The 27,928-nt window shown below is 40.8% G+C and overlaps 3 protein-coding genes across 4 annotated transcripts in view; 1 reads left to right on the forward strand and 2 right to left on the reverse strand.

The window, feature by feature from the left end:
- Positions 1-3,657: 3,657 nt before the first annotated feature.
- Positions 3,658-12,713, forward strand: LOC148064258 (retinoid isomerohydrolase). 2 transcript variants are annotated; one of them, XM_087811632.1, is made up of 14 exons: positions 3,658-3,732; positions 4,435-4,517; positions 8,886-9,036; positions 9,591-9,698; positions 9,758-9,899; positions 9,955-10,102; positions 10,306-10,387; positions 10,447-10,579; positions 10,720-10,859; positions 10,919-11,048; positions 11,256-11,370; positions 11,466-11,560; positions 12,375-12,486; positions 12,540-12,713. In XM_087811632.1, exons 1-14 carry the CDS (start codon positions 3,722-3,724, stop codon positions 12,683-12,685), a joined length of 1,596 nt encoding a protein of 531 aa, XP_087667758.1. In that variant the 5' UTR covers positions 3,658-3,721; the 3' UTR covers positions 12,686-12,713. The 2 variants fall into 2 exon arrangements, with proteins under 2 accessions (XP_087667758.1, XP_087667757.1); XM_087811631.1 differs by lacking the exon at positions 3,658-3,732 and having other exon boundaries at positions 4,424-4,517.
- Positions 12,714-17,152: 4,439 nt separating this feature from the next.
- LOC148064259 (RING finger protein 11-like) lies at positions 17,153-23,850 on the reverse strand. Its single transcript, XM_087811458.1, has 4 exons — positions 23,429-23,850; positions 18,768-18,937; positions 18,379-18,588; positions 17,153-18,319 (listed from the first exon to the last, which is right to left on the reverse strand). Exons 1-3 carry the CDS (start codon positions 23,528-23,530, stop codon positions 18,417-18,419), a joined length of 444 nt encoding a protein of 147 aa, XP_087667584.1. The 5' UTR covers positions 23,531-23,850; the 3' UTR covers positions 17,153-18,319; positions 18,379-18,416.
- A 388-nt stretch (positions 23,851-24,238) lies between these two features.
- Positions 24,239-27,928, reverse strand: part of LOC148064260 (voltage-dependent R-type calcium channel subunit alpha-1E-like) — a 64,500-nt gene continuing 60,810 nt past the window's right edge. The window contains exons 30-32 of the mRNA XM_087810385.1: positions 27,506-27,638; positions 25,961-26,127; positions 24,239-25,444 (exon numbers count right to left, since the gene is read on the reverse strand). Coding sequence (XP_087666511.1) covers positions 24,938-25,444; positions 25,961-26,127; positions 27,506-27,638 — 807 coding nt within the window. The 3' untranslated portion in view covers positions 24,239-24,937. The remainder of the gene's footprint in view (positions 25,445-25,960; positions 26,128-27,505; positions 27,639-27,928) is intronic.

The following is a 27,928-nucleotide window of genomic DNA, read 5'->3' on the forward strand; positions in this document are numbered from 1 at the left end:
AAGACAGTTTTTTAAAGAAACTAAATGTTAAGAGTTATTTAAAGAAACTAAAAGCTTTAATGGCGTCAAAATAGAGGTTTTTATAGTTTTAATCTTGTGTTTTTTCCAGAGAATAAAAGTGAAGAAACAAGGATGTCGACACTGAGACTGTAAAGCAACATAAGCAGCTTCTGCTTCATGTTCCTCAACAATAGAAACAATAGAACTCTTGTCCCTCATAATCCCTGAGACCGGATTATTCAGGTCCAGACCTTTGGTGCTCAAGGTTCCACTGATGACGTCACAGGAATCAAACCTGGCAGTGTTTGATTGATGGACAGAAGTTCATCATTAATGATATGGAACTTTATTTCATTCGTTTCTTCACTGACGCTCCACACGTCACTCAAATCAATCCTTGGTGACGGAGCTGATCATCTGAGAAGATGCAAGACTTTCATTCTCAGGATCAATGTTGAGAAAGAAGTAAAAAAACTTTCATTCTCAGGATCAATGTTGAGAAAGAAGTAAAAAAAACTTTCATTCTCAGGATCAATGTTGAGAAAGAAGTAAAAAAAACTTTCATTCTCAGGATCAATGTTGAGAAAGAAGTAAAAAAACTTTCATTCTCAGGATCAATGTTGAGAAAGAAGTAAAAAAACTTTCATTCTCAGGATCAATGTTGAGAAAGAAGTAAAAAAAACTTTCATTCTCAGGATCAATGTTGAGAAAGAAGTAAAAAAACTTTCATTCTCAGGATCAATGTTGAGAAAGAAGTAAAAAAACTTTCATTCTCAGGATCAATGTTGAGAAAGAAGTAAAAAAAACTTTCATTCTCAGGATCAATGTTGAGAAAGAAGTAAAAAAAACTTTCATTCTCAGGATCAATGTTGAGAAAGAAGTAAAAAAACGTTCATTCTCAGGATCAATGTTGAGAAAGAAGTAAAAAAACTTTCATTCTCAGGATCAATGTTGAGAAAGAAGTAAAAAAACTTTCATTCTCAGGATCAATGTTGAGAAAGAAGTAAAAAAACTTTCATTCTCAGGATCAATGTTGAGAAAGAAGTAAAAAAACGTTCATTCTCAGGATCAATGTTGAGAAAGAAGTAAAAAAACTTTCATTCTCAGGATCAATGTTGAGAAAGAAGTAAAAAAAACTTTCATTCTCAGGATCAATGTTGAGAAAGAAGTAAAAAAAACTTTCATTCTCAGGATCAATGTTGAGAAAGAAGTAAAAAAACTTTCATTCTCAGGATCAATGTTGAGAAAGAAGTAAAAACACTTTCATTCTCAGGATCAATGTTGAGAAAGAAGTAAAAAAAACTTTCATTCTCAGGATCAATGTTGAGAAAGAAGTAAAAAAACTTTCATTCTCAGGATCAATGTTGAGAAAGAAGTAAAAAAACTTTCATTCTCAGGATCAATGTTGAGAAAGAAGTAAAAAAACTTTCATTCTCAGGATCAATGTTGAGAAAGAAGTAAAAACACTTTCATTCTCAGGATCAATGTTGAGAAAGAAGTAAAAAAACTTTCATTCTCAGGATCAATGTTGAGAAAGAAGTAAAAAAAACTTTCATTCTCAGGATCAATGTTGAGAAAGAAGTAAAAAAACTTTAATTCTCAGGATCAATGTTGAGAAAGAAGTAAAAAAACTTTCATTCTCAGGATCAATGTTGAGAAAGAAGTAAAAAAACTTTCATTCTCAGGATCAATGTTGAGAAAGAAGTAAAAAAAACTTTCATTCTCAGGATCAATGTTGAGAAAGAAGTAAAAAACTTTCATTCTCAGGATCAATGTTGAGAAAGAAGTAAAAAAACTTTCATTCTCAGGATCAATGTTGAGAAAGAAGTAAAAAAAACTTTCATTCTCAGGATCAATGTTGAGAAAGAAGTAAAAAACTTTCATTCTCAGGATCAATGTTGAGAAAGAAGTAAAAAAACTTTCATTCTCAGGATCAATGTTGAGAAAGAAGTAAAAAACTTTCATTCTCAGGATCAATGTTGAGAAAGAAGTAAAAAACTTTCATTCTCAGGATCAATGTTGAGAAAGAAGTAAAAAAAACTTTCATTCTCAGGATCAATGTTGAGAAAGAAGTAAAAAAAACTTTCATTCTCAGGATCAATGTTGAGAAAGAAGTAAAAAAACTTTCATTCTCAGGATCAATGTTGAGAAAGAAGTAAAAAAACTTTCATTCTCAGGATCAATGTTGAGAAAGAAGTAAAAAAACTTTCATTCTCAGGATCAATGTTGAGAAAGAAGTAAAAAACTTTCATTCTCAGGATCAATGTTGAGAAAGAAGTAAAAAAAACTTTCATTCTCAGGATCAATGTTGAGAAAGAAGTAAAAAAACTTTCATTCTCAGGATCAATGTTGAGAAAGAAGTAAAACAACTTTCATTCTCAGGATCAATGTTGAGAAAGAAGTAAAAAAACTTTCATTCTCAGGATCAATGTTGAGAAAGAAGTAAAAAAACTTTCATTCTCAGGATCAATGTTGAGAAAGAAGTAAAAAAAACTTTCATTCTCAGGATCAATGTTGAGAAAGAAGTAAAAAAACTTTCATTCTCAGGATCAATGTTGAGAAAGAAGTAAAAAAACTTTCATTCTCAGGATCAATGTTGAGAAAGAAGTTAAAAAACTTTCATTCTCAGGATCAATGTTGAGAAAGAAGTAAAAAAAACTTTCATTCTCAGGATCAATGTTGAGAAAGAAGTAAAAACACTTTCATTCTCAGGATCAATGTTGAGAAAGAAGTAAAAAAACTTTCATTCTCAGGATCAATGTTGAGAAAGAAGTAAAAAAACTTTCATTCTCAGGATCAATGTTGAGAAAGAAGTAAAAAAAACTTTCATTCTCAGGATCAATGTTGAGAAAGAAGTAAAAAAACTTTCATTCTCAGGATCAATGTTGAGAAAGAAGTAAAAAAACTTTCATTCTCAGGATCAATGTTGAGAAAGAAGTAAAAAAACTTTCATTCTCAGGATCAATGTTGAGAAAGAAGTAAAAAAACTTTCATTCTCAGGATCAATGTTGAGAAAGAAGTAAAAAAACTTTCATTCTCAGGATCAATGTTGAGAAAGAAGTAAAAAAAACTTTCATTCTCAGGATCAATGTTGAGAAAGAAGTAAAAAAAACTTTCATTCTCAGGATCAATGTTGAGAAAGAAGTAAAAAAACTTTCATTCTCAGGATCAATGTTGAGAAAGAAGTAAAAAAACTTTCATTCTCAGGATCAATGTTGAGAAAGAAGTAAAAAAACTTTCATTCTCAGGATCAATGTTGAGAAAGAAGTAAAAAAACTTTCATTCTCAGGATCAATGTTGAGAAAGAAGTAAAAAAACTTTCATTCTCAGGATCAATGTTGAGAAAGAAGTAAAAAAACTTTCATTCTCAGGATCAATGTTGAGAAAGAAGTAAAAAACTTTCATTCTCAGGATCAATGTTGAGAAAGAAGTAAAAAAAACTTTCATTCTCAGGATCAATGTTGAGAAAGAAGTAAAAAAACTTTCATTCTCAGGATCAATGTTGAGAAAGAAGTAAAAAAACTTTCATTCTCAGGATCAATGTTGAGAAAGATGCACAAAGACGTTCTTGTTCAGATCTGACCAATGAGCGCTCGAGAGGGAGGACCTCTGGACCACATGGATCTCATGGATAAATAAGACGCAGGAGAGTCTGCAGGGACTCGAGGCTTCACTGCGGAGACACTGGAACAACAACATCATCATCATCATCATCATCATCATGGTCAGCAGGTGAGTCTTCATTTATTTACTTTATCTCACGATGTTTCTGCGTTTATATCCTAGTTGAACTGCGTTTATTTAACTTAAATACAAGCAAGAAACTCTGTGGCGCATCATTCATTCAACAAATACATAGATTTGAAGTAAAACTTCTCACGATATATAGATTTGAAGTAAAACTTCTCCCGATATATAGTTTTGAAGTAAAACTTCTCACGATCACGAACTTTATCTGAAGAAGGTTTTTCTTCTGTGAATTAATGAAATCCAGATGGATTTTAAAAACATCCCCTGGAAGTATTTCGAGATAAATCATGTTTATTACGATCATCTTACACACATGACCACGTTTACAAGTTGAAAAATATGTATTTTAGTCTTTTAAACATTTTTTGAAAACTCGTTATGAAACCGGAAGTTAGATTCGACAGCAGAACTCACTTCAAAATAAAAGCACCAGTTAAACGCTTTGGATACATTAAGTAAGTTATAGTTAAAACAAACTCATCAAATGGTTTTATTTTACCTTTAAATTGCTAGAAATGATCGAACCCAAAACATTGTTGATGAACAAACCTCCAGGCTTGACCAATCACAGCAGAGTGGGAGTGATTTCAAGATTTCATCTCCAGAAAAAAGTGTTTTCAGTGGGCGGAGCTTAAATCATTTTCTGATATTTCAATGAAAAGTGTTGACAACGATGATCAACAGGTTTGAACATCCGGCCGGAGGTTACAAGAAGATCTTTGAGACGGCGGAAGAACTGGCGGAGCCTCTGCCGACCACGATCACAGGTCAACACAATAACACAATAACACAATAACACAATCACAGGTTAACACAATAACACAATCCCAGTTTACCACAATGAAACAATAAAACAATAACACAATCACAGGTTAACACAATGAAACAATAAAACAGTAACACAATCACAGGTTAACACAGTAACACAATAAAACAATAACACAATAATACAATCACAGGTTAATTTGTCATCTCAGCCGATACTGCAGACAGTTTTTTCCTAAACGTGGACAGTTTGATTCACTGTTTCACTGATCATTGTGTTGAAATACTGGATCAAACCTGTTAAATCGAACTTGAAAATTCAGAAAAAACGGTGCCCTTGAACAAATGAAGATCTCCTGAGTCTGAAGAGACTTTGTCGTAAGACTGAGGGTCTCTGGAAGTCCACTAAACTTGAGGTGCACAGACTTTACCTCAGGGATCTGATGACTTCTTACATCAGAAAACTGGTAACAACAAATAAGAAAACCCCCAAAGTGTTGTTTGACACGATTAATTCACTCGTGTCTCCTGCTCCTCAAATCACGGTCATCAAAGAGAAAATCTCTCTTTTGTGTGGAACCCCTACTGTCTCTGAGCCCCTCTCCTCCTCTTGGTCTTCCTTCACTGCTGTATCTCTGGGTGATATTTCAGCACTAGTGAACAAGATGAAACCCTCCTCTTGCTCAGATGACGTCCTTCCTTGTAGGCTTTTTATCAAAGTATTTGATGTAATTGGCCCCTGGGTTACCAATATGGTGAACCTCTCCCTTTCCACAGGGGTTTTTCCCAATGCATTTAAACATGCCATTGTGGAGCCTCTGCTCAAAAAACCAGGCTTAGACCCAACTGACCTCAGTAATTTCAGGCCTATTTCTAATCTTCATTCTTGTCCAAGATCTTGGAGAAGGTTGTGTCTGAGCAGCTGTTCCTGGATCAGAGCGACATCCATGAGAAGTTTCAGTCTGGCTTCTGTAAACATCTACGGAGACAGTCTTACTGAAAGTCTCCAGTGACATCATGATGTTCTGGTTCTGTTGGATCTGTCCTCAGCCTTTGACACAGTTGAACCAGATCCTGCTGAGAAGACTGAGGGATGAAGACTGTCTGGGTCTGTGTTAGAATGGTTCTCATCTTACCTTTCTGGGTGCAGTTTTAGTGTATCTGTCAATCAAATGAGGTCTGAATCGGCAGATCTGTTGTGTGGAGTCCCTCAAGGTTCTGTTCTGGGTCCTTTATTGTTTTTTCTGTACTTGATTCCCCTCGGTAAAATCATTCAGAGATTTCCTGATGTTTCTTATCACATGTTTGCTGATGACATCCAGCTCTACTGCTCTTTTGATCCAACTGAGCCCCAGAGGCTGAACTTAGTCAATTATTGCTAGAAATCAAACAATGAGTGAAAACACTTTGAAGCTAAATGTGGACAAAACTGAAACTCTGGTGATTGTTGATGATAAGGTTCAGGGTTGAGTCAGTACTTGGGTGACTTATGTCAGTCTGTCAAACTGAGCCTGAGAAACCTGGGTGTTGTATTTGATAAAGACATGTCTCTTGTTCAACTCTGTAGAAAACTGACCAGAAACTGTTTCCTTCAACTGAGAAAAATCTCTAAACTTAGGAAAATGTTGTCGGGAAAAATGATCTGGATCTTATAATGTGTTTGTTTCTTCTCGTCTGGACTATTGTAACAGTTTGTTTTCATGTCTTAACAAGAAGGATCGTCTCGCCTGCAGTTGATTCAAAACTCTGCAGCCAGAATTCTGAGCCGCTCTAGTAGAAGAACTCACATTTCTCCTTCAAACTCTTCACTGGCTTCCAGTTTCTTTCAGGATAAACTTTAAAATTCTGGTTCTTACATTCAGATCTATTCATGGTCAGACCTTCATGATCGGATCCAGACTTACACCCCAGCTCGGGCTCTGAGGTCTGTGGACCAGAATCTACTGATGGTTCCACGCACACAGTTCAGGACCAGAGGAGAGAAATCCTTCCAGACTGTTGCTCCTAAGCTTTGGAACCATCTCTGTGTTTAATGATCTACTGACTCCTTCAAGAAACATCTGTGTTTGATGATCTACTGACTCCTTCAAGAAACATGTGTGTTTGATGATCTACTGACTCCTTCAAGAAACATCTGTGTTTGATGATCTACTGACTCCTTCAAGAAACATCTGTGTTTGATGATCTACTGACTCCTTCAAGAAACATGTGTGTTTGATGATCTACTGACTCCTTCAAGAAACATCTGTGTTTGATGATCTACTGACTCCTTCAAGAAACATCTGTGTTTGATGATCTACTGACTCCTTCAAGAAACATGTGTGTTTGATGATCTACTGACTCCTTCAAGAAACATCTGTGTTTGATGATCTACTGACTCCTTCAAGAAACATCTGTGTTTGATGATCTACTGACTCCTTCAAGAAACATGTGTGTTTGATGATCTACTGACTCCTTCAAGAAACATGTGTGTTTGATGATCTACTGACTCCTTCAAGAAACATCTGTGTTTGATGATCTACTGACTCCTTCAAGAAACATCTGTGTTTGATGATCTACTGACTCCTTCAAGAAACATCTGTGTTTGATGATCTACTGACTCCTTCAAGAAACAACTGTGTTTGATGATCTACTGACTCCTTCAAGAAACATCTGTGTTTGATGATCTACTGACTCTTTCAAGAAACATGTGTGTTTGATGATCTACTGACTCCTTCAAGAAACATCTGTGTTTGATGATCTACTGACTCCTTCAAGAAACATGTGTGTTTGATGATCTACTGACTCCTTTAAGAAACATGTGTGTTTGATGATCTACTGACTCTTTCAAGAAACATGTGTGTTTGATGATCTACTGACTCCTTCAAGAAACATGTGTGTTTGATGATCTACTGACTCCTTCAAGAAACATCTGTGTTTGATGATCTACTGACTCCTTCAAGAAACAACTGTGTTTGATGATCTACTGACTCCTTCAAGAAACATCTGTGTTTGATGATCTACTGACTCCTTCAAGAAACATCTGTGTTTGATGATCTACTGACTCCTTCAAGAAACAACTGTGTTTGATGATCTACTGACTCCTTCAAGAAACATCTGTGTTTGATGATCTACTGACTCTTTCAAGAAACATGTGTGTTTGATGATCTACTGACTCCTTCAAGAAACATCTGTGTTTGATGATCTACTGACTCCTTCAAGAAACATCTCTGTGTTTGATGATCTACTGACTCCTTCAAGAAACATCTGTGTTTGATGATCTACTGACTCCTTCAAGAAACATCTGTGTTTGATGATCTACTGACTCCTTCAAGAAACATCTGTGTTTGATGATCTACTGACTCCTTCAAGAAACATGTGTGTTTGATGATCTACTGACTCCTTCAAGAAACATGTGTGTTTGATGATCTACTGACTCCTTCAAGAAACATCTGTGTTTGATGATCTACTGACTCCTTCAAGAAACATCTGTGTTTGATGATCTACTGACTCCTTCAAGAAACAACTGTGTTTGATGATCTACTGACTCCTTCAAGAAACATCTGTGTTTGATGATCTACTGACTCTTTCAAGAAACATGTGTGTTTGATGATCTACTGACTCCTTCAAGAAACATCTGTGTTTGATGATCTACTGACTCCTTCAAGAAACATCTCTGTGTTTGATGATCTACTGACTCCTTCAAGAAACATCTGTGTTTGATGATCTACTGACTCCTTCAAGAAACATCTGTGTTTGATGATCTACTGACTCCTTCAAGAAACATCTGTGTTTGATGATCTACTGACTCCTTCAAGAAACATGTGTGTTTGATGATCTACTGACTCCTTCAAGAAACATGTGTGTTTGATGATCTACTGACTCCTTCAAGAAACATCTGTGTTTGATGATCTACTGACTCCTTCAAGAAACATCTGTGTTTGATGATCTACTGACTCCTTCAAGAAACATCTTAAGACGTTTTTATTTGTTCAGGCTTTTCCTTGATTTTCTGGAACTCCTGTTGTGTTCTCAGTATTATCTTGATCTTTAAAGTATATATTTTATTGAATATTGTTTTGATTGTTTAAGTGCTTTGTGACCCTGGTCTGGAAAAGCTCTATATAAATAAATATTACTTAACACAATAACACATCAATCACAGCTTACCACAATGAAACAATAAAACAATAACACAATCACAGGTTAACATAGTAACACAATAAAACAATAACACAATCACAGGTTAACACAGTAACACAATAACACAATAACACAATCACAGGTTAACACAGTAACACAATAACACAATAACACAATCACAGGTTAACACAGTAACACAATAACACAATAACACAATCACAGGTTAACACAATACAAAACTCTTGCAGGAAGGATCCCTTCGTTCCTCAGAGGAAGTCTTCTACGTCTTGGTCCAGGACTGTTCGAGGTCGGAGACGAACCTTTTTATCACCTTTTTGATGGACAAGCTCTGATGCACAAGTTTGACTTTAAGAACGGACAAGTGACTTATTTACGCAAGTAAGTCTCACCCAACATGTCTGACCCGTCGCTGTCCTCCCGTCTCACCCACCATGTCTCACCCAACATGTCTGACCCGTCGCTGTCCTCCCGTCTCACCCACCATGTCTCATCCACCATGTCTCACCCGTCGCTGTCCTCCCGTCTCACCCAACATTTCTCACCCACTATGTCTCACCCAACATGTCTGACCCGTCGCTGTCCTCCTGTCTCACCCAACATTTCTCACCCACCATGTCTCACCCGTCGCTGTCCTCCCGTCTCACCCACCATATCTCACCCACCATGTCTCACCCAACGTGTCTCACCCGTCTCACCCACCATGTCTCACCCACCATGTCTGACCCGTCGCTGTCCTCCCGTCTCACCCACCATATCTCACCCACCATGTCTCACCCAACGTGTCTCACCCGTCTCACCCACCATGTCTCACCCAACGTGTCTCACCCGTAGCTGTCCTCCCGTCTCACCCAACATTTCTCCCCCACCATATCTCACCCAACATATCTCAAACACCATGTCTCACCCACCATGCCTGACCTGTCTCTCCTCAGGTTCGTGAGGACAGACGCGTACGTCCGGGCGATCACCGAGAAGCGAGTCGTCATCACAGAGTTCGGCACGTTTGCTTATCCTGATCCCTGCAAGAACATCTTCTCCAGGTCTGGGTCTGGTCTCCAGGACCTGCTGTGGGTTCTGACCGGCTGTTCCTCTGGACCAGGTTCTTCTCCTACTTCAAGGGCGTGGAGGTGACGGACAACTGCCTGGTGAACGTTTATCCGGTCGGAGAGGATTTTTACGCCGTGACTGAAACCAACTTCATCACCAAAGTCAACCCAGACACTCTGGAGACGCTGAAGAAGGTTCGGTTCCTGACGTGTCTTCTTTGCTTTCTGAGGATGACCTTGAAGTTTCCAGGTGGACATGTGCAACTACGTCAACGTCAACGGAGTGACGGCTCATCCTCACATCGAGAGAGACGGGACCGTGTACAACATCGGGAACTGCATGGGCAAAGGTGCCACGCTGGCCTACAACATCGTGAAGATCCCGCCGGCTCAGAAAGGTTTGCTCGAGAACATGTTGGTTTGAATCCTGAAGATACAACTTTATAGATTCTTTTCAAATGGGACGAGAAACTTCTATGAACTCTTGGTTCAGATGAAGTCACGTAAACCTCGATCCATGTTTTCTTGTGAACGTTAGAGAAAGACTTCACAAACTAAACCACACCTTCTCCTCATGACTCTGTTGATCTCAATACTCCAGACAAGTCGGACCCCATCGAGAAGTCCAAGGTGGTGGTTCAGATCCCGAGCGCCGAGCGGTTCAAGCCGTCGTACGTTCACAGGTGAGTTGAATTCGTACGACTCGTTTGTTGGATGATTGCTCAACGAGTCTTTGGTTCAGCTTCGGCATGTCCGAGAACCACTTCGTGTTCGTGGAGACTCCAGTGAAGATCAACCTGCTCAAGTTCCTCAGCGCCTGGAGCGTCCGAGGATCCAACTACATGGACTGTTTCGAGTCCAACGAGAGTCAAGGAGTAAGATCTGAACTTCATGACCTTCGATCCAAACCTGAACCTCCAGCAGCAGATCCGTGATCGTGGTCGACTCGTGGTCACAGGACATCATCAGCTGAGGTTCCTCATCATCTCATATGTTCTTTGTCTTCTCGCTTCAGACCTTGTTCCACATCGCCACCAAGAGTCCGGGCGAGTACATCAACCACCAGTTCAAGGGCGCGGCCATCGGCATGTTCCACCACATCAACACCTACGAGGACCAGGGCTTCATCGTGGTGGACGTCTGTGCCTGGAAGGGGTAACTGGTCCTCCCGCTGGTTCTGGTCCACCCTGGACTCACCTGTGACTCGTGTGCAGCTTCGAGTTCGTCTACAACTACCTCTGGCTCGCCAACCTGAGGGAGAACTGGGAGGAAGTGAAGAAGGCAGCGATGATCGCGCCGCAGCCCGAGGTCCGAAGATACGTCATTCCACTGGACGTCCACAAGGTGAGGCCACCAGACCCTGCTTGATCCTGCAGGATCGGGACAAGAAGGAAGTTCTTGAGAGAAGATTCGATTTGAGATCTTTCCTTTCATTCTCGAGCACAAGAAGTTCTCGTCCATCGTCAGGTGCTCGTGACGATGGACGATGAAGAATGAAAGAGAGAGTCTGTCGTGGTTTGATCCTGAAGGTCTTGTGTTTGTTTCCTGAAGGAGGAACAGGGCAAGAACCTGGTGAGTCTTCCATACTCCACGGCCACCGCCGTCATGCATGCTGACGGCACCATCTGGCTGGAGCCGGAGGTCCTTTTCTCAGGACCACGGCAAGGTTTGCAGCGTCTCTTATTTGAGCGCCTGATATTCTGACCTCTTGACCTCTTGATTGATTGATTGATTGATTGATTGATCGATTGGTTCCTGCAGCGTTCGAGTTCCCGCAGATCAACTACGAGCGCTTCTGTGGGAAGAACTACACGTACGCCTACGGTCTGGGTCTGAACCACTTCATCCCCGACAGGGTAAGTCCCGGCGTCGAGAGGTCGTCGCGACCTTCACTGTTCCTCGTTCCTGAAGATCTGTTGTCGTTCCTGAAGATCTGTTGTTGTTGGTGAAGATCTGTTGTTGTTGGTGAAGATCTGTTGTCGTTCCTGAAGATCTGTTGTCGTTCCTGAAGATCTGTTGTTGTTCCTGAAGATCTGTTGTTGTTGGTGAAGATCTGTTGTTGTTCCTGAAGATCTGTTGTCGTTCCTGAAGATCTGTTGTTGTTCCTGAAGATCTGTTATCGTTCCTGAAGATCTGTTGTTGTTCCTGAAGATCTGTTATCGTTCCTGAAGATCTGTTGTTGTTCCTGAAGATCTGTTGTCGTTCCTGAAGATCTGTTGTCGTTCCTGAAGATCTGTTGTTGTTCCTGAAGATCTGTTTTCGTTCCTGAAGATCTGTTATCGTTTCTGAAGATCTGTTGTTGTTCCTGAAGATCTGTTGTCGTTCCTGAAGATCTGTTGTTGTACCGAAGATCTGTTATCGTTCCTGAAGATCTGTTGTTGTTCCTGAAGATCTGTTATCGTTCCTGAAGATCTGTTGTCGTTCCTGAAGATCTGTTGTTGTTCCTGAAGATCTGTTGTTGTTCCTGAAGATCTGTTGTCGTTCCTGAAGATCTGTTGTTGTTCCTGAAGATCTGTTTTCGTTCCTGAAGATCTGTTATCGTTCCTGAAGATCTGTTGTTGTTCCTGAAGATCTGTTTTCGTTCCTGAAGATCTGTTATTGTTCCTGAAGATCTGTTGTTGTTCCTGAAGATCTGTTGTCGTTCCTGAAGATCTGTTGTTGTTCCTGAAGATCTGTAAGCTGAACGTGAGGACCAAGGAGACGTGGGTGTGGCAGGAGCCGGACTCATACCCGTCCGAGCCTCTGTTCGTCCAGACTCCCGGAGGCGTGGACGAGGATGACGGTGAGTCTGCAGAGTTGGAGTTCAGAGGTCGAAGGTCAAACGTTTCTCTTCAGGAGTGTTGCTGACCATCGTCGTGGCTCCAGGATCTCACAGACCCTCCTACCTGCTCATCCTCAACGCCAAGGATCTGTCGGAGATCGCCCGAGCGGAGGTGGACTGCATCATCCCCGTGACCTTCCACGGGATGTACAAGCCTTGAGTCAACATTAAATCACACTCGGACACGCCTCTGGTTCTTGTTTCCATGGTTACGAACATCTGAACCGACCTGGTCACATTTGGTCACAGATTAAACCAGACAAATCTGATTAACCTAATCTGACGCGGGAACATTTTGCAATCGCAACAATGCAAGCTTTAAAGTCGAAACACACACGAGTGTGTGTCTGAATGTGTGTGTGTCTGAATGTATACGAGTGTGTGTCTGAATGTGTGTGTGTCTGAATGTGTACGAGTGTGTGTCTGAATGTGTGTGTGTCTGAATGTGTACGAGTGTGTGTCTGAATGTGTGTGTGTCTGAATGTATACGAGTGTCTGAATGTGTGTGTGTCTGAATGTATACGAGTGTGTCTGAATGTGTATGTGTACGAGTGTGTGTCTGAATGTGTACGAGTGTGTGTCTGAATGTGTACGAGTGTGTGTCTGAATGTGTACGAGTGTGTGTCTGAATGTGTACGAGTGTGTGTCTGAATGTATACGAGTGTGTGTCTGAATGTATACGAGTGTGTGTCTGAATGTGTACGAGTGTGTGTCTGAATGTGTACGAGTGTGTGTCTGAATGTATACGAGTGTGTGTCTGAATGTGTACGAGTGTGTGTCTGAATGTATACGAGTGTGTGTCTGAATGTGTACGAGTGTGTGTCTGAATGTATACGAGTGTGTGTCTGAATGTGTACGAGTGTGTGTCTGAATGTATACGAGTGTGTGTCTGAATGTGTACGAGTGTGTGTCTGAATGTATACGAGTGTGTGTCTGAATGTGTACGAGTGTGTGTCTGAATGTGTACCAGTGTGTGTCTGAATGTGTACGAGTGTGTGTCTGAATGTATACGAGTGTGTGTCTGAATGTGTACGAGTGTGTGTCTGAATGTGTACGAGTGTGTGTCTGAATGTATACGAGTGTGTGTCTGAATGTGTACGAGTGTGTGTCTGAATGTATACGAGTGTGTGTCTGAATGTATACGAGTGTGTGTCTGAATGTGTACGAGTGTGTGTCTGAATGTATACCAGTGTGTGTCTGAATGTGTACGAGTGTGTGTCTGAATGTATACGAGTGTGTGTCTGAATGTGTACGAGTGTGTGTCTGAATGTATACGAGTGTGTGTCTGAATGTGTACGAGTGTGTGTCTGAATGTATACGAGTGTGTGTCTGAATGTGTACGAGTGTGTGTCTGAATGTATACGAGTGTGTGTCTGAATGTGTACGAGTGTGTGTCTGAATGTATACGAGTGTGTGTCTGAATGTGTACGAGTGTGTGTCTGAATGTATACGAGTGTGTGTCTGAATGTGTACGAGTGTGTGTCTGAATGTATACGAGTGTGTGTCTGAATGTGTACGAGTGTGTGTCTGAATGTATACGAGTGTGTGTCTGAATGTGTACGAGTGTGTGTCTGAATGTATACGAGTGTGTGTCTGAATGTGTACGAGTGTGTGTCTGAATGTATACAAGTGTGTGTGAGAGTGTGTGTGTGTGTGAGCTCTACACACTCCTGCTCACACAGTAACAAACACACAAAAGGTTACAAAGTAACAGAAAAACACAAACGTCCTTAAATCTAATAAATGAAACAAAGTTTGACCAATGATCCTGATGGACCTTCAGGAGGAGAGAGACACCAGTGATGGTTCTTCTGGTGATGGTGTTATAATTTTCAGGAGGAGAGAGACACCAGTGATGGTCCTTCTGGTGATGGTGTTATAATGTCCAGGAGGAGAGAGACACCAGTGATGGTCCTTCTGGTGATGGTGTTATAATGTCCAGGAGGAGAGAGACACCAGTGATGGACCTTCTGGTGATGGTGTTATAATGTCCAGGAGGAGAGAGACACCAGTGATGGACCTTCTGGTGATGGTGTTATAATGTCCAGGAGGAGAGAGACAACAGTGATGGTCCTTCTGGTGATGGTGTTATAATGTCCAGGAGGAGAGAGACACCAGTGATGGTTCTTCTGGTGATGGTGTTATAATGTCCAGGAGGAGAGAGACACCAGTGATGGTTCTTCTGGTGATGGTGTTATAATGTCCAGGAGGAGAGAGACACCAGTGATGGTCCTTCAGGTGATGGTGTTATAATGTCCAGGAGGAGAGAGACACCAGTGATGGTTCTTCTGGTGATGGTGTTATAATGTCCAGGAGGAGAGAGACACCAGTGATGGTCCTTCTGGTGATGGTGTTATAATGTCCAGGAGGAGAGAGACACCAGTGATGGTTCTTCTGGTGATGGTGTTATAATGTCCAGGAGGAGAGAGACACCAGTGATGGTCCTTCAGGTGATGGTGTTATAATGTCCAGGAGGAGAGAGACACCAGTGATGGTTCTTCTGGTGATGGTGTTATAATGTCCAGGAGGAGAGAGACACCAGTGATGGTCCTTCTGGTGATGGTGTTATAATGTCCAGGAGGAGAGAGACACCAGTGATGGACCTTCTGGTGATGGTGTTATAATGTCCAGGAGGAGAGAGACACCAGTGATGGACCTTCTGGTGATGGTGTTATAATGTCCAGGAGGAGAGAGACAACAGTGATGGTCCTTCTGGTGATGGTGTTATAATGTCCAGGAGGAGAGAGACACCAGTGATGGTTCTTCTGGTGATGGTGTTATAATGTCCAGGAGGAGAGAGACAACAGTGATGGTCCTTCTGGTGATGGTGTTATAATGTCCAGGAGGAGAGAGACACCAGTGATGGTTCTTCTGGTGATGGTGTTATAATGTCCAGGAGGAGAGAGACACCAGTGATGGTCCTTCTGGTGATGGTGTTATAATGTCCAGGAGGAGAGAGACACCAGTGATGGACCTTCTGGTGATGGTGTTATAATGTCCAGGAGGAGAGAGACACCAGTGATGGACCTTCTGGTGATGGTGTTATAATGTCCAGGAGGAGAGAGACACCAGTGATGGTCCTTCAGGTGATGGTGTTATAATGTCCAGGAGGAGAGAGACACCAGTGATGGTCCTTCAGGTGATGGTGTTATAATGTCCAGGAGGAGAGAGACACCAGTGATGGTTCTTCTGGTGATGGTGTTATAATGTCCAGGAGGAGAGAGACACCAGTGATGGTCCTTCTGGTGATGGTGTTATAATGTCCAGGAGGAGAGAGACACCAGTGATGGTCCTTCTGGTGATGGTGTTATAATGTCCAGGACGAGAGAGACACCAGTGATGGTCCTTCTGGTGATGGTGTTATAATGTCCAGGAGGAGAGAGACACCAGTGATGGTCCTTCAGGTGATGGTGTTATAATGTCCAGGAGGAGAGAGACACCAGTGATGGTCCTTCTGGTGATGGTGTTATAATGTCCAGGAGGAGAGAGACACCAGTGATGGTTCTTCTGGTGATGGTTATAAATGTCCAGGAGGAGAGAGACACCAGTGATGGTTCTTCTGGTGATGGTTATAAATATCCAGGAGGAGAGAGACACCAGTGATGGACCTTCTGGTGATGGTGTTATAATGTCCAGGAGGAGAGAGACACCAGTGATGGTTCTTCTGGTGATGGTTATAAATGTCCAGGAGGAGAGAGACACCAGTGATGGTCCTTCTGGTGATGGTGTTATAATGTCCAGGAGGAGAGAGACACCAGTGATGGTCCTTCTGGTGATGGTGTTATAATGTCCAGGAGGAGAGAGACACCAGTGATGGACCTTCTGGTGATGGTGTTATAATGTCCAGGAGGAGAGAGACACCAGTGATGGTTCTTCTGGTGATGGTGTTATAATGTCCAGGAGGAGAGAGACACCAGTGATGGTTCTTCTGGTGATGGTGTTATAATGTCAGAGACACCAGGTACCACACGGTGATGCAGCTCCACAGGAGGCTCTCGATGGTGTCTCTGTAGAAGGAGAGCATCATGGGTGGTGGAGATCTTGCTCTCCTCAGTGATGTATTGTGGCTCCAGGACAGATCTTCAGAGATGACCCTCTCACTGCAGCTCATCCATGGTCAGTGGTAGATGATGGGTCTAAACTCTCCTGAAGTCCACGATGACCTCCTCAGTCTTCTCCAGGTTCAGCTGGAGATCGTCTTCTTTGCTGGTCTCATGACAACGGTTGCTATAGCAACAACAAGCATAATACTTTTGCTTTGATAATTAACATTATTAATGAATCACACAAACTATTATATTGTTTTGTTTATTTCTCGTTCAACATCATCATGAATTGTTATTATTTTAAAGCAAAAGTCAATTAATTATAAATATCTTCAAATAAATCATACAATTTAAAAATAAAAGTTAATTCTTTTTCACATATTAAAACTTTTTTTCTCTCCAAAAATAACATGTTTTTTTCTAATTCATAGAAACATTAACAAAAAAATGTTAAGTTTTCAGACTTTAAACATTTTATTTTTATTTTACACAATTGAGACTAAATTAAAAACGACAAAACATTTGAGCAGATTTTTAGTGTCGTGAGGAAATATGTGTGTGTGTTAATGTGTGTGTTAATGTTTGTGTGTCTTAATTTTTGTGTGTCTTAATGTGTGTGTGTGTCTTAATGTGTGTGTGTGTCTTAATGTGTGTGTGTGTGTCTGAATGTTTGTGTGTGTCTTAATGTGTGTGTGTCTTAATGTGTGTGTGTTAATGTTTGTGTGTCTTAATGTGTGTGTGTGTCTTAATGTTTGTGTGTGTCTTAATGTTTGTGTGTGTCTGAATGTTTGTGTGTGTCTGAATGTTTGTGTGTGTCTTAATGTTTGTGTGTCTTAATGTTTGTGTGTGTCTTAATGTTTGTGTGTGTCTGAATGTTTGTGTGTGTCTGAATGTTTGTGTGTGTCTTAATGTTTGTGTGTCTTAATGTTTGTGTGTGTTAATGTTTGTGTGTCTTAATGTGTGTGTGTGTCTTAATGTGTGTGTGTGTCTTAATGTTTGTGTGTGTTAATGTTTGTGTGTCTTAATGTGTGTGTGTGTCTTAATGTGTGTGTGTGTCTTAATGTGTGTGTGTGTCTTAATGTTTGTGTGTGTTAACGTTTGTGTGTCTTAATGTGTGTGTGTGTGTCTTAATGTGTGTGTGTGTCTTAATGTGTGTGTGTGTCTTAATGTTTGTGTGTGTCTGAATGTTTGTGTGTGTCTGAATGTTTGTGTGTGTCTTAATGTACACGAGAGTGTGTGTCTTAATGTATACGAGTGTGTGTATCTTAATGTACATGAGTGTGTGTATCTTAATGTATACGAGTGTGTGTATCTTAATGTACACGAGTGTGTGTATCTTAATGTATACGAGTGTGTGTATCTTAATGTACATGAGTGTGTGTGTGAGTGTGTGTGTGTGGGCTCTACACACTCCTGCTCACACAGTAACAAACACACAAAAGGTTCCAAAGTAACAGAAAAACACAAACGTCTTTAAATCTAATAAATGAAACGTAAAGTTCGACAAAAGATAAAAACCTTCACCAAGAGTCGCACAAGGTTACACAACCCTAAGAGTTACACACCAGCGGTGCACATACATGTGTGTGTTGCTAGTGCAGGTGTTTATAGAAGATACACACACGTATTAATATATTGTTTACGGTCCTGGATTAAAGTGCAAACCTGATGACGTGTGTTGTGCAAGCGTGTCTTGAACCTGTTCATGTTCCTGCACTTGCTGAAGAGTTGATGTTTGCAGAAGACACCTGTGAAGGTCGTACAGGTGTGTCAGGGGTCAGGGGTCAGCGCTGAGACCTGCTCAGACCTGCTGCAGGAGCTCCAACAGAAGGACCACGTTGAGAGTCAGTTGGTGCCGTAGGTGGAGAGCAGGGCGGCGTCCACGGGCTCCATGCAGGACGGGCAGGTGAAGGACCTCATCAGCCAGTCGTCGATGCAGTCCAGGTGGTAGATGTGCATACATGGGAGGAACCGGATGGGATCTCCGTACACGAAGTCCAGCATACAGATCACACACCTGGGACCAGAGGAGAGAGAAGTCCAGGTTCATCTTTTGAACACGTCACAAACATTCAATTCTTCTCGCCCTTTGACCTCCTCACACACACAACATCTAAAGCAAGTGTGTATAGAGTGTGTACTCGAGTCTTCAGGGAGAACATCACGTGCATCACAGCATCTTCACACGACTCTTACTCTCGGATCTTCTTCTCGGATCCGTCCGGACCTCCGTCGTAGACGCCCCTGGGCAGGTGCTGGATGAGCCCGATACGCTGTGCGATGCGGATCTGCTCCTCCTCGGTCAACTGGGTCGCCAGCCGGGCCTGACTGGGTGTCGGGTGGTACATGGGCATGTTGCTCTGCTCCTGGTGGAGAAATCAAGCGTCTCTGGTCATCAGTCGCTTATTTTATTATTATATTATATGATTATTATATTACTATATTATATTATTATATTAGTATATTATTATATTATATTATTATTATTATATTACTATATTATATTATTATATTATATTATTATATTACTATATTATTATATTATTATTATATTAGTATATTATTATATTATATTATTATTATATTACTATATTATATTAGTATATTATTATATTATTATATTATATTATTATATTACTATATTATATTATTATATTAGTATATTATTATATTATATTATTATTATTATATTATTATATTATTATATTATTATATTATTATATTACTATATTATATTATTATATTACTATATTATATTATTATTATTATATTACTATATTATATTATTATATTAGTATATTATTATATTAGTATATTATTATTATATTATTATTATTATATTATATTATATTATATTATTATACTATATTATTATATTATTATATAATTATATTATTATATTACTATATTATATTATTATATTATATTATTATTATTATATTATATTATTATATTACTATACTATATTATTATATTAGTATATTATTATATTATAAAATTATTATATTATATTATTATATTACTATATTATTATATTATTATATTATTATATTACTATATTATTATATTATTATTATATTATTATATTATTATATTACTATATTATATTATTATATTACTATATTATTATATTATATTATTATTATTATTATTACTATATTATTATTACATTATTAGTATATTATTATATTATATTATTATTATTATATTATATTATTATTATATTATTATATTAATATATTATATTATTATTATTATATTATATTATTATTACATTTTATCTGCTATTAAAATAAGAGTCTTTAAAAAAAATGTTGTAATAAAAGACAAAAGTATTTCATTGAAATTATGTAAATATTAACAATATCTTTATAACAAACTCTAATAAATATAAAACTTTGTTAATATCTGCTTTAAACTAGACTAATGTATGTTTTTATTTGATTAATATATACATATATATATAAATATATACATGACAGTAAATATAAAGATATAAAACATGTTAAACGTTCATGAAAAACACTCAAATAAATACGTAGATTAAATACATCAATAGAGTTCAAGACTTCACTTTAACAACATATGTACATTATATGTTTATATAACGTATAAAATAAATATAAATACAGTTTTAAAACTCAACTGATTTTTTTTATGTATCGACAAAAAAAGATTTGAAAGTAAATGTTTTCCTTATTTTATAGTTTTCTATAATTGACCAGTGAGTATAAATATATCTATGAATATGATCATCAAATACTTTTCTATTCACATTTATTTGAAACTCATCTCATGAGAGACGTTGAAGGTCAGTGGCCCTTGAGCAAACTCATTAACTAACTAACTAACTAACTAACTAACTAACTAACTAACTAACTAACTAACTAACTAACTAACTAACTCACTAACTAACTAACTAACTAACTAACTAACTAACTAACTAACCAACTAACTAACTAACTAACCAACTCACTAACTAACTAACTAACTAACCAACTCACTAACTAACTCACTAACCAACTCACCAACTAACTAACTAACTAACCAACTCACTTACTAACTAACTAACTAACTAACCAACTCACTAACTAACTAACTCACTAACTAACCAACTCACTAACTAACTAACTCACTAACTAACTAACCAACTCACTAACTAACTAACTCACTAACTAACTAACCAACTCACTCACTCACTCACTAACTAACTAACCAACTCACTAACTAACTAACTCACTAACTAACTAACCAACTCACTAACTAACTTACTAACCAACTCACTAACTAACTAACTAACTAACTCACTAACTAACTCACTAACCAACTCACTAACTAACTAACTAACTAACTAACTAACCAACGGTGGCTTCACTTCCTCAATGGAATCAATTCTTTTGATTAAGAAACAAAGAATATTCACGTCTCAGGATTGAATGTTGACAATGTTCGTCTGATGTAACATTATTTTAAATATGGTGAAGAAGATGTTACAACACCTGAAGAAGATGTTACAACGCCTGAAGAAGATGTAACAACACCTGAAGAAGATGTTACAACGCCTGAAGAAGATGTTACTACACCTGAAGAAGATGTAACAACACCTGAAGAAGATGTTACAACACCTGAAGAAGATGTTACAACACCTGAAGAAGATGTTACAACACCTGAAGAAGATGTAACAACACCTGAAGAAGATGTTACAACACCTGAAGAAGATGTAACAACACCTGAAGAAGATGTTACAACACCTGAAGAAGATGTTACAACACCTGAAGAAGATGTAACAACACCTGAAGAAGATGTTACAACGCCTGAAGAAGATGTTACAACACCTGAAGAAGATGTAACAACACCTGAAGAAGATGTTACAACACCTGAAGAAGATGTAACAACACCTGAAGAAGATGTTACAACACCTGAAGAAGATGTTACAACACCTGAAGAAGATGTAACAACACCTGAAGAAGATGTTACAACGCCTGAAGAAGATGTTACAACACCTGAAGAAGATGTAACAACACCTGAAGAAGATGTTACAACGCCTGAAGAAGATGTTACAACACCTGAAGAAGATGTAACAACACCTGAAGAAGATGTTACAACACCTGAAGAAGATGTTACAACACCTGAAGAAGATGTTACAACACCTGAAGAAGATGTAACAACACCTGAAGAAGATGTTACAACACCTGAAGAAGATGTAACAACACCTGAAGAAGATGTTACAACACCTGAAGAAGATGTTACAACACCTGAAGAAGATGTAACAACACCTGAAGAAGATGTTACAACACCTGAAGAAGATGTTACAACACATGAAGAAGATGTTACAACACCTGAAGAAGATGTTACAACACATGAAGAAGATGTAACAACACCTGAAGAAGATGTAACAACACCTGAAGAAGTTGTAACAACACCTGAAGAAGATGTTACAACACCTGAAGATGATGTTACAACATCTGAAGAAGATGTTACAACACCTGAAGAAGATGTAACAACACCTGAAGAAGATGTTACAACACCTGAAGATGTTACAACACCTGAAGAAGATGTTACAACACCTGAAGAAGATGTTACAACACCTGAAGAAGATGTTACAACACCTGAAGAAGATGTAACAACACCTGAAGAAGATGTAACAACACCTGAAGAAGATGTTACAACACCTGAAGAAGATGTAACAACACCTGAAGAAGATGTTACAACACCTGAAGAAGATGTTACAACACCTGAAGAATATGTAACAACACCTGAAGAAGATGTTACAACACCTGAAGAAGATGTTACAACACATGAAGAAGATGTTACAACACCTGAAGAAGATGTTACAACACATGAAGAAGATGTAACAACACCTGAAGAAGATGTAACAACACCTGAAGAAGTTGTAACAACACCTGAAGAAGATGTTACAACACCTGAAGATGATGTTACAACATCTGAAGAAGATGTTACAACACCTGAAGAAGATGTAACAACACCTGAAGAAGATGTTACAACACCTGAAGATGTGACAACACCTGAAGAAGATGTTACAACACCTGAAGAAGATGTTACAACACCTGAAGAAGATGTAACAACACCTGAAGAAGATGTAACAACACCTGAAGAAGATGTTACAACACCTGAAGAAGATGTTACAACACCTGAAGAAGATGTAACAACACCTGAAGAAGATGTCACAACATCTGAAGAAGATGTAACAACACCTGAAGAAGATGTAACAACACCTGAAGAAGATGTTACAACACCTGAAGAAGATGTAACAACACCTGAAGAAGATGTTAAAACACCTGAAGATTTTAAAACACCTGAAGAAGATGTAACAACACCTGAAGAAGATGTAACAACACCTGAAGAAGATGTTACAACACCTGAAGAAGATGTAACAACACCTGAAGAAGATGTAACAACACCTGAAGAAGATGTTACAACACCTGAAGAAGATGTAACAACACCTGAAGAAGATGTAACAACACCTGAAGAAGACGTTACAACACCTGAAGAAGATGTAACAACACCTGAAGAAGTTGTAACAACACCTGAAGAAGATGTTACAACATCTGAAGAAGAGCCTTTCACATCTTCACTAAACTATGACTTTAGTGCCTGAATTGTGACCAGTGAGTACGTATTACATCAAGTACACAAGTGTTGAGGAGTAAGTATTATATGATATGCTGGGACACCTGTGGTCACGAGGTCTCAACACACCTGTGGTCACGAGGTTCTCGAAGGTTCAAGACCTTGTTTCTGTCAGTTTGTTGACGTCAACAAGCGGTGACGTCAGAGTGTCTCGCGGGAGGAAGTGAGGCCTAAACTTGACGTGAAACCTGAGCAGGTGAGTTTACCTGGTACGGCGGCGGAGGCTCCGTGTCCGGGTCGGAACCGTCGGTCCGGTCCGTGAGCAGAGAGATGTTGTCGCTCGTGGGAGACTTGAGACAGTTGCCCATGATGACGTCACCGAGCAGACGAGACACGTCACCACATGAAGACTTTAACGAGGATCTGTGGCGACAAAGCTCGTCATGTTGACTCGCACGAGCTGCTTCCAGATGTTTCTTCTGCTCCAGGACAGCAGCAGAAGGTCTTCAGCCGCAGAAGAACAAACGCGACATGTTGGAACTTGAGGCTAAAGCGTTAGCTTCGATGCTAGCGTCGACCCGGAAGACGAGTGAGCGTTGGCGAGTGACGTCAGACAGATACTCCGCGCTGATTGGTCGCTTCCCCAAACATGAGCGTCATCCTGAACAACGAAGTAAACACTCGATCGATCACATCTGTGTATCGATTAATCGGCCTATTTACAAAGTGAATTCAAATCATCATTAACACACAGATTGTTTCCAACATCTACACATGATTAACTTTAATAAAATATATATATTTGAAGCAAGAAACTGTCGCTGAATAAACAACGTTTTAAAGCTTCAGTGACTCAGGAAATATCTTCAGGTTCTTCCTCAACATACATGTTCTAACTGAGTCTCATCCTTCAAACTGATCTCAAACCAAACCTGGAGACCAACGATTCCAGTGATTTGGTCGAAGGAATTGAAAGTTTTCACACTCAGGTGTTGACATGAGAAGATGTTCAGATCCATCAGTGACTATCGAACCAATGCTTTATATTCACTGATGAAACACACGAGACACAAACATGTTTTTCTTCAGGAGCCTTTATTTCTTTATACAACTATTATACACACAATATGTATTTTTGCATTCCAGGAAAGTCTCAGTTTGTTCTTCACAGTTGTTCTTCAAACACAGAAACACACGCTTCACACACGTCCTATTATTTCTCTTAAAACAAACAGTTCTGTACATTATTATGTTGCTTCTATTCACACGATTGTTCCGACATCTCAGGAACTAAAGGGATTTTCTTTCAAATCATTGCCATTAAAAGGTCCTGATGTGGATGTTCTTCTGTCGACACGAGCAGACATACGTGGAATGAAGATGAGACTGAAAGGTTTAAACGCCACAGTTTATTTACAAATATTCAATATTGTTGAGCCTCGAATCCTTCTGAAGACAGAGAAGCAAAAGAAGGGACCTTCAGTCATGATCACTGGAGAAAAACATTCACACTGTAGAAAAGTCCAGCATCTTTAGGTTGTTTTGTTTTACAGTATCAAGTGGTAAAACCTTGGACGCGCGAAGTTCATTTACAAGGTCATAAGAAAGTGTCGTCACATATTCACACACTGAACGACACAAACACCTCAGAAGTGAAAACATCGACACACAAGTCGTCCATCGCGTCAGCAGGAAGTTGACCTTCGTCACGTGTCAGGAAGTAACGCTGACATGGGGATGAGGACCCGTCTGACCTCTGACCCCCGACCCTCGACCTAGCACCTGTCGTCCTCCTCCGTGTCGCTGAGCGCCTCGCCGCCCGACACCGACACCGTCTGCGCCAGACGCTTACGGAAGTGTCCGTTGGGAACCTGCCAGCCGGTCCGTGGGCGAGGGCGCGCCGAGCTGACCGTGTTGGAGCGCCCGAGGCTGCACGCCACCGCCGCCTCGAAGGTCAAGGTCTCCATGGGGCCGGCGGGGTCGGGGCTGTGCTCGTCCTCCTGGGACGCCAGGAAGGGCTCGGAGGGGTAGCGGCGAGGAGGGGAGCGACCTGACCCCGATCCACAGCCCATCTCCCCGGTCACCACCTCAGGAGGCTCCCAGGTGGACTCGTCTCTCCTCCGGGTCTCCTCGTCCTCCTCCACCGATGGCTGCGTGCGACAGATCAGCGGCGAGTACGACACGTGAGGGTGAGACCTGGTGGGCGTGTGAGACGACACCCCACGAACACTAGGGGTGCTGGACTCGGAGGTGGAGGGGACGGGACTGTCCGAGCTGTTGCCCTGTGGAAGAAGAAGAAGAAGAGGAGGAAGAAGAAGGAGGAGAAGAAGAAGAGAATGATTAAAATACAAGGTCAAGGAGAGGAAGATGAAGAAGACAAAGAAGACAAAGAGGTAGAGATTGAGTTGAAGATGAGGAAGAAGAAGAGAAGAACAAAGTAAAATAGGTTGAAAAAGAGGAGGAAAAAAAGATGAGGAAGAAGAATAAGAGGAGGAAAAAGAAGATGAAGGAGAAAAGGATTAAGAAGACAAAAAAGGAGAGGAAGAAGGAGAGGTTGAAAAAGAAAAAGAGAAGGAAGAAGAAGTAGAGGAAGAAGAACATGTTAAAAAGAAGAGAAGAAGTTAAAGAGAAACTCTTGAAAATATGTTTTATTTTATTATTTGAAACTGATTTTCACCACAGACCCATGTGACCTCTGACCCCTCAACTCATGTGTGTTCTCTCAGACTCGCCTGCACATGAGACACAATGACCTGAGAAGATGTGACTCGAGTCTAGATGTTGAGTTGAACCTTCACCTGCTTGTCGTGGCGATGACCTTCATCCACGCTGGACGAGCGCGACGGTCGCAGGTTCCTGTCCTCGGAGGTGCAGCGAGTTCTGTCCGGAGACAGAAGGTTCCGGCGTTCTTTGGATCGTCCTCGCTCGCGGTCCGACTGTTGGCGCCAGCGCTCGGAGCGAGACACTGAAGGACACGAGCGGTTCAGAGTCACATGACCCATCACATGACCGTCACATGACCGTCACATGACCGTCACATGACCCGTCACATGACTCATCTCATGACCCGTCACATGACCGTCACATGACCCGTCACATGACCGTCACATGACCGTCACATGACCGTCACATGACTGTCACATGACTGTCACATGACCCGTCACATGACTCGTCACATGACCGTCACATGACCCGTCACATGACCGTCACATGACTGTCACATGACCGTCACATGACCCGTCACATGACCGTCACATGACTGTCACATGACCCGTCACATGACTCGTCACATGACTCATCTCATGACTCGTCACATGACTCGTCACATGACCCGTCACATGACCGTCACATGACCCGTCACATGACTCATCTCATGACCCGTCACATGACCGTCACATGACCCGTCACATGACCGTCACATGACCGTCACATGACCGTCACATGACCCGTCACATGACCGTCACATGACCCGTCACATGACCGTCACATGACCCGTCACATGACTCATCTCATGACCCGTCACATGACCGTCACATGACCCGTCACATGACCGTCACATGACCGTCACATGACCGTCACATGACCCGTCACATGACCGTCACATGACCGTCACATGACCGTCACATGACCGTCACATGACCCGTCACATGACCGTCACATGACCGTCACATGACCCGTCACATGACTCATCTCATGACTTGTCACATGACCCGTCACATGACCCGTCACATGACCCGTCACATGACCGTCACATGACCCGTCACATGACCGTCACATGACCGTCACATGACCGTCACATGACCCGTCACATGACCGTCACATGACCGTCACATGACTCGTCACATGACCGTCACATGACCCGTCACATGACTCATCTCATGACTCGTCACATGACTCATCTCATGACCCGTCACATGACTCATCTCATGACTCGTCACATGACTCGTCACATGACCGTCACATGACCCGTCACATGACCCGTCACATGACCCGTCACATGACTCGTCACATGACCGTCACATGACCCGTCACATGATCCGTCACATGACCCGTCACATGACTCGTCACATGACTCGTCACATGACTCGTCACATGACCCATCACATGACCGTCACATGACCCGTCACATGACCGTCACATGACCCGTCACATGACTCTTCACATGACTCGTCACATGACTCGTCACATGACCGTCACATGACCCATCACATGACCGTCACATGACCCGTCACATGACCGTCACATGACCCGTCACATGACCGTCACATGACCCGTCACATGACTCTTCACATGACTCGTCACATGACTCGTCACATGACCCGTCACATGACTCGTCCACTGACCTGCAGCCTTGTAGCTCTTGTGTCGAGGCCTGTAGACTCGCTCTGGGCTTCTGTCATTCGCACAAACACCGTTGACGCACTCGTCAGCGATGATGGACACGGATCTCTTCATGGAGCTGCCGGCGCCTCCTTCCTGTGACACAAATATTACATTACATTACTGATTATATCAGAAAACTGGTATCAGCAAATAAGAAAAACCCCAAAGTGTTGTTTGACACGAATAATTCTCTCGTGTCTCCTGCTCCTCAAATCACGCCTGTCTTCTGTGAAGCTGACAGCAATGATTGTTGAGGTTTTTACCGACAAAATTAAGTTGATCAAAGAGAAAATCTCTCTTTTGTTTGGAACCCCTACTGTCTCTGAGCCCCTCTCCTCCTCTTGGTCTTCCTTCACTGCTGTATCTCTGGGTGATATTTCAGC

Source organism: Callionymus lyra, chromosome 16, assembly GCF_982586985.1.
Source record: "Callionymus lyra chromosome 16, fCalLyr1.hap1.1, whole genome shotgun sequence".
NCBI lineage: Eukaryota > Metazoa > Chordata > Actinopteri > Syngnathiformes > Callionymidae > Callionymus > Callionymus lyra.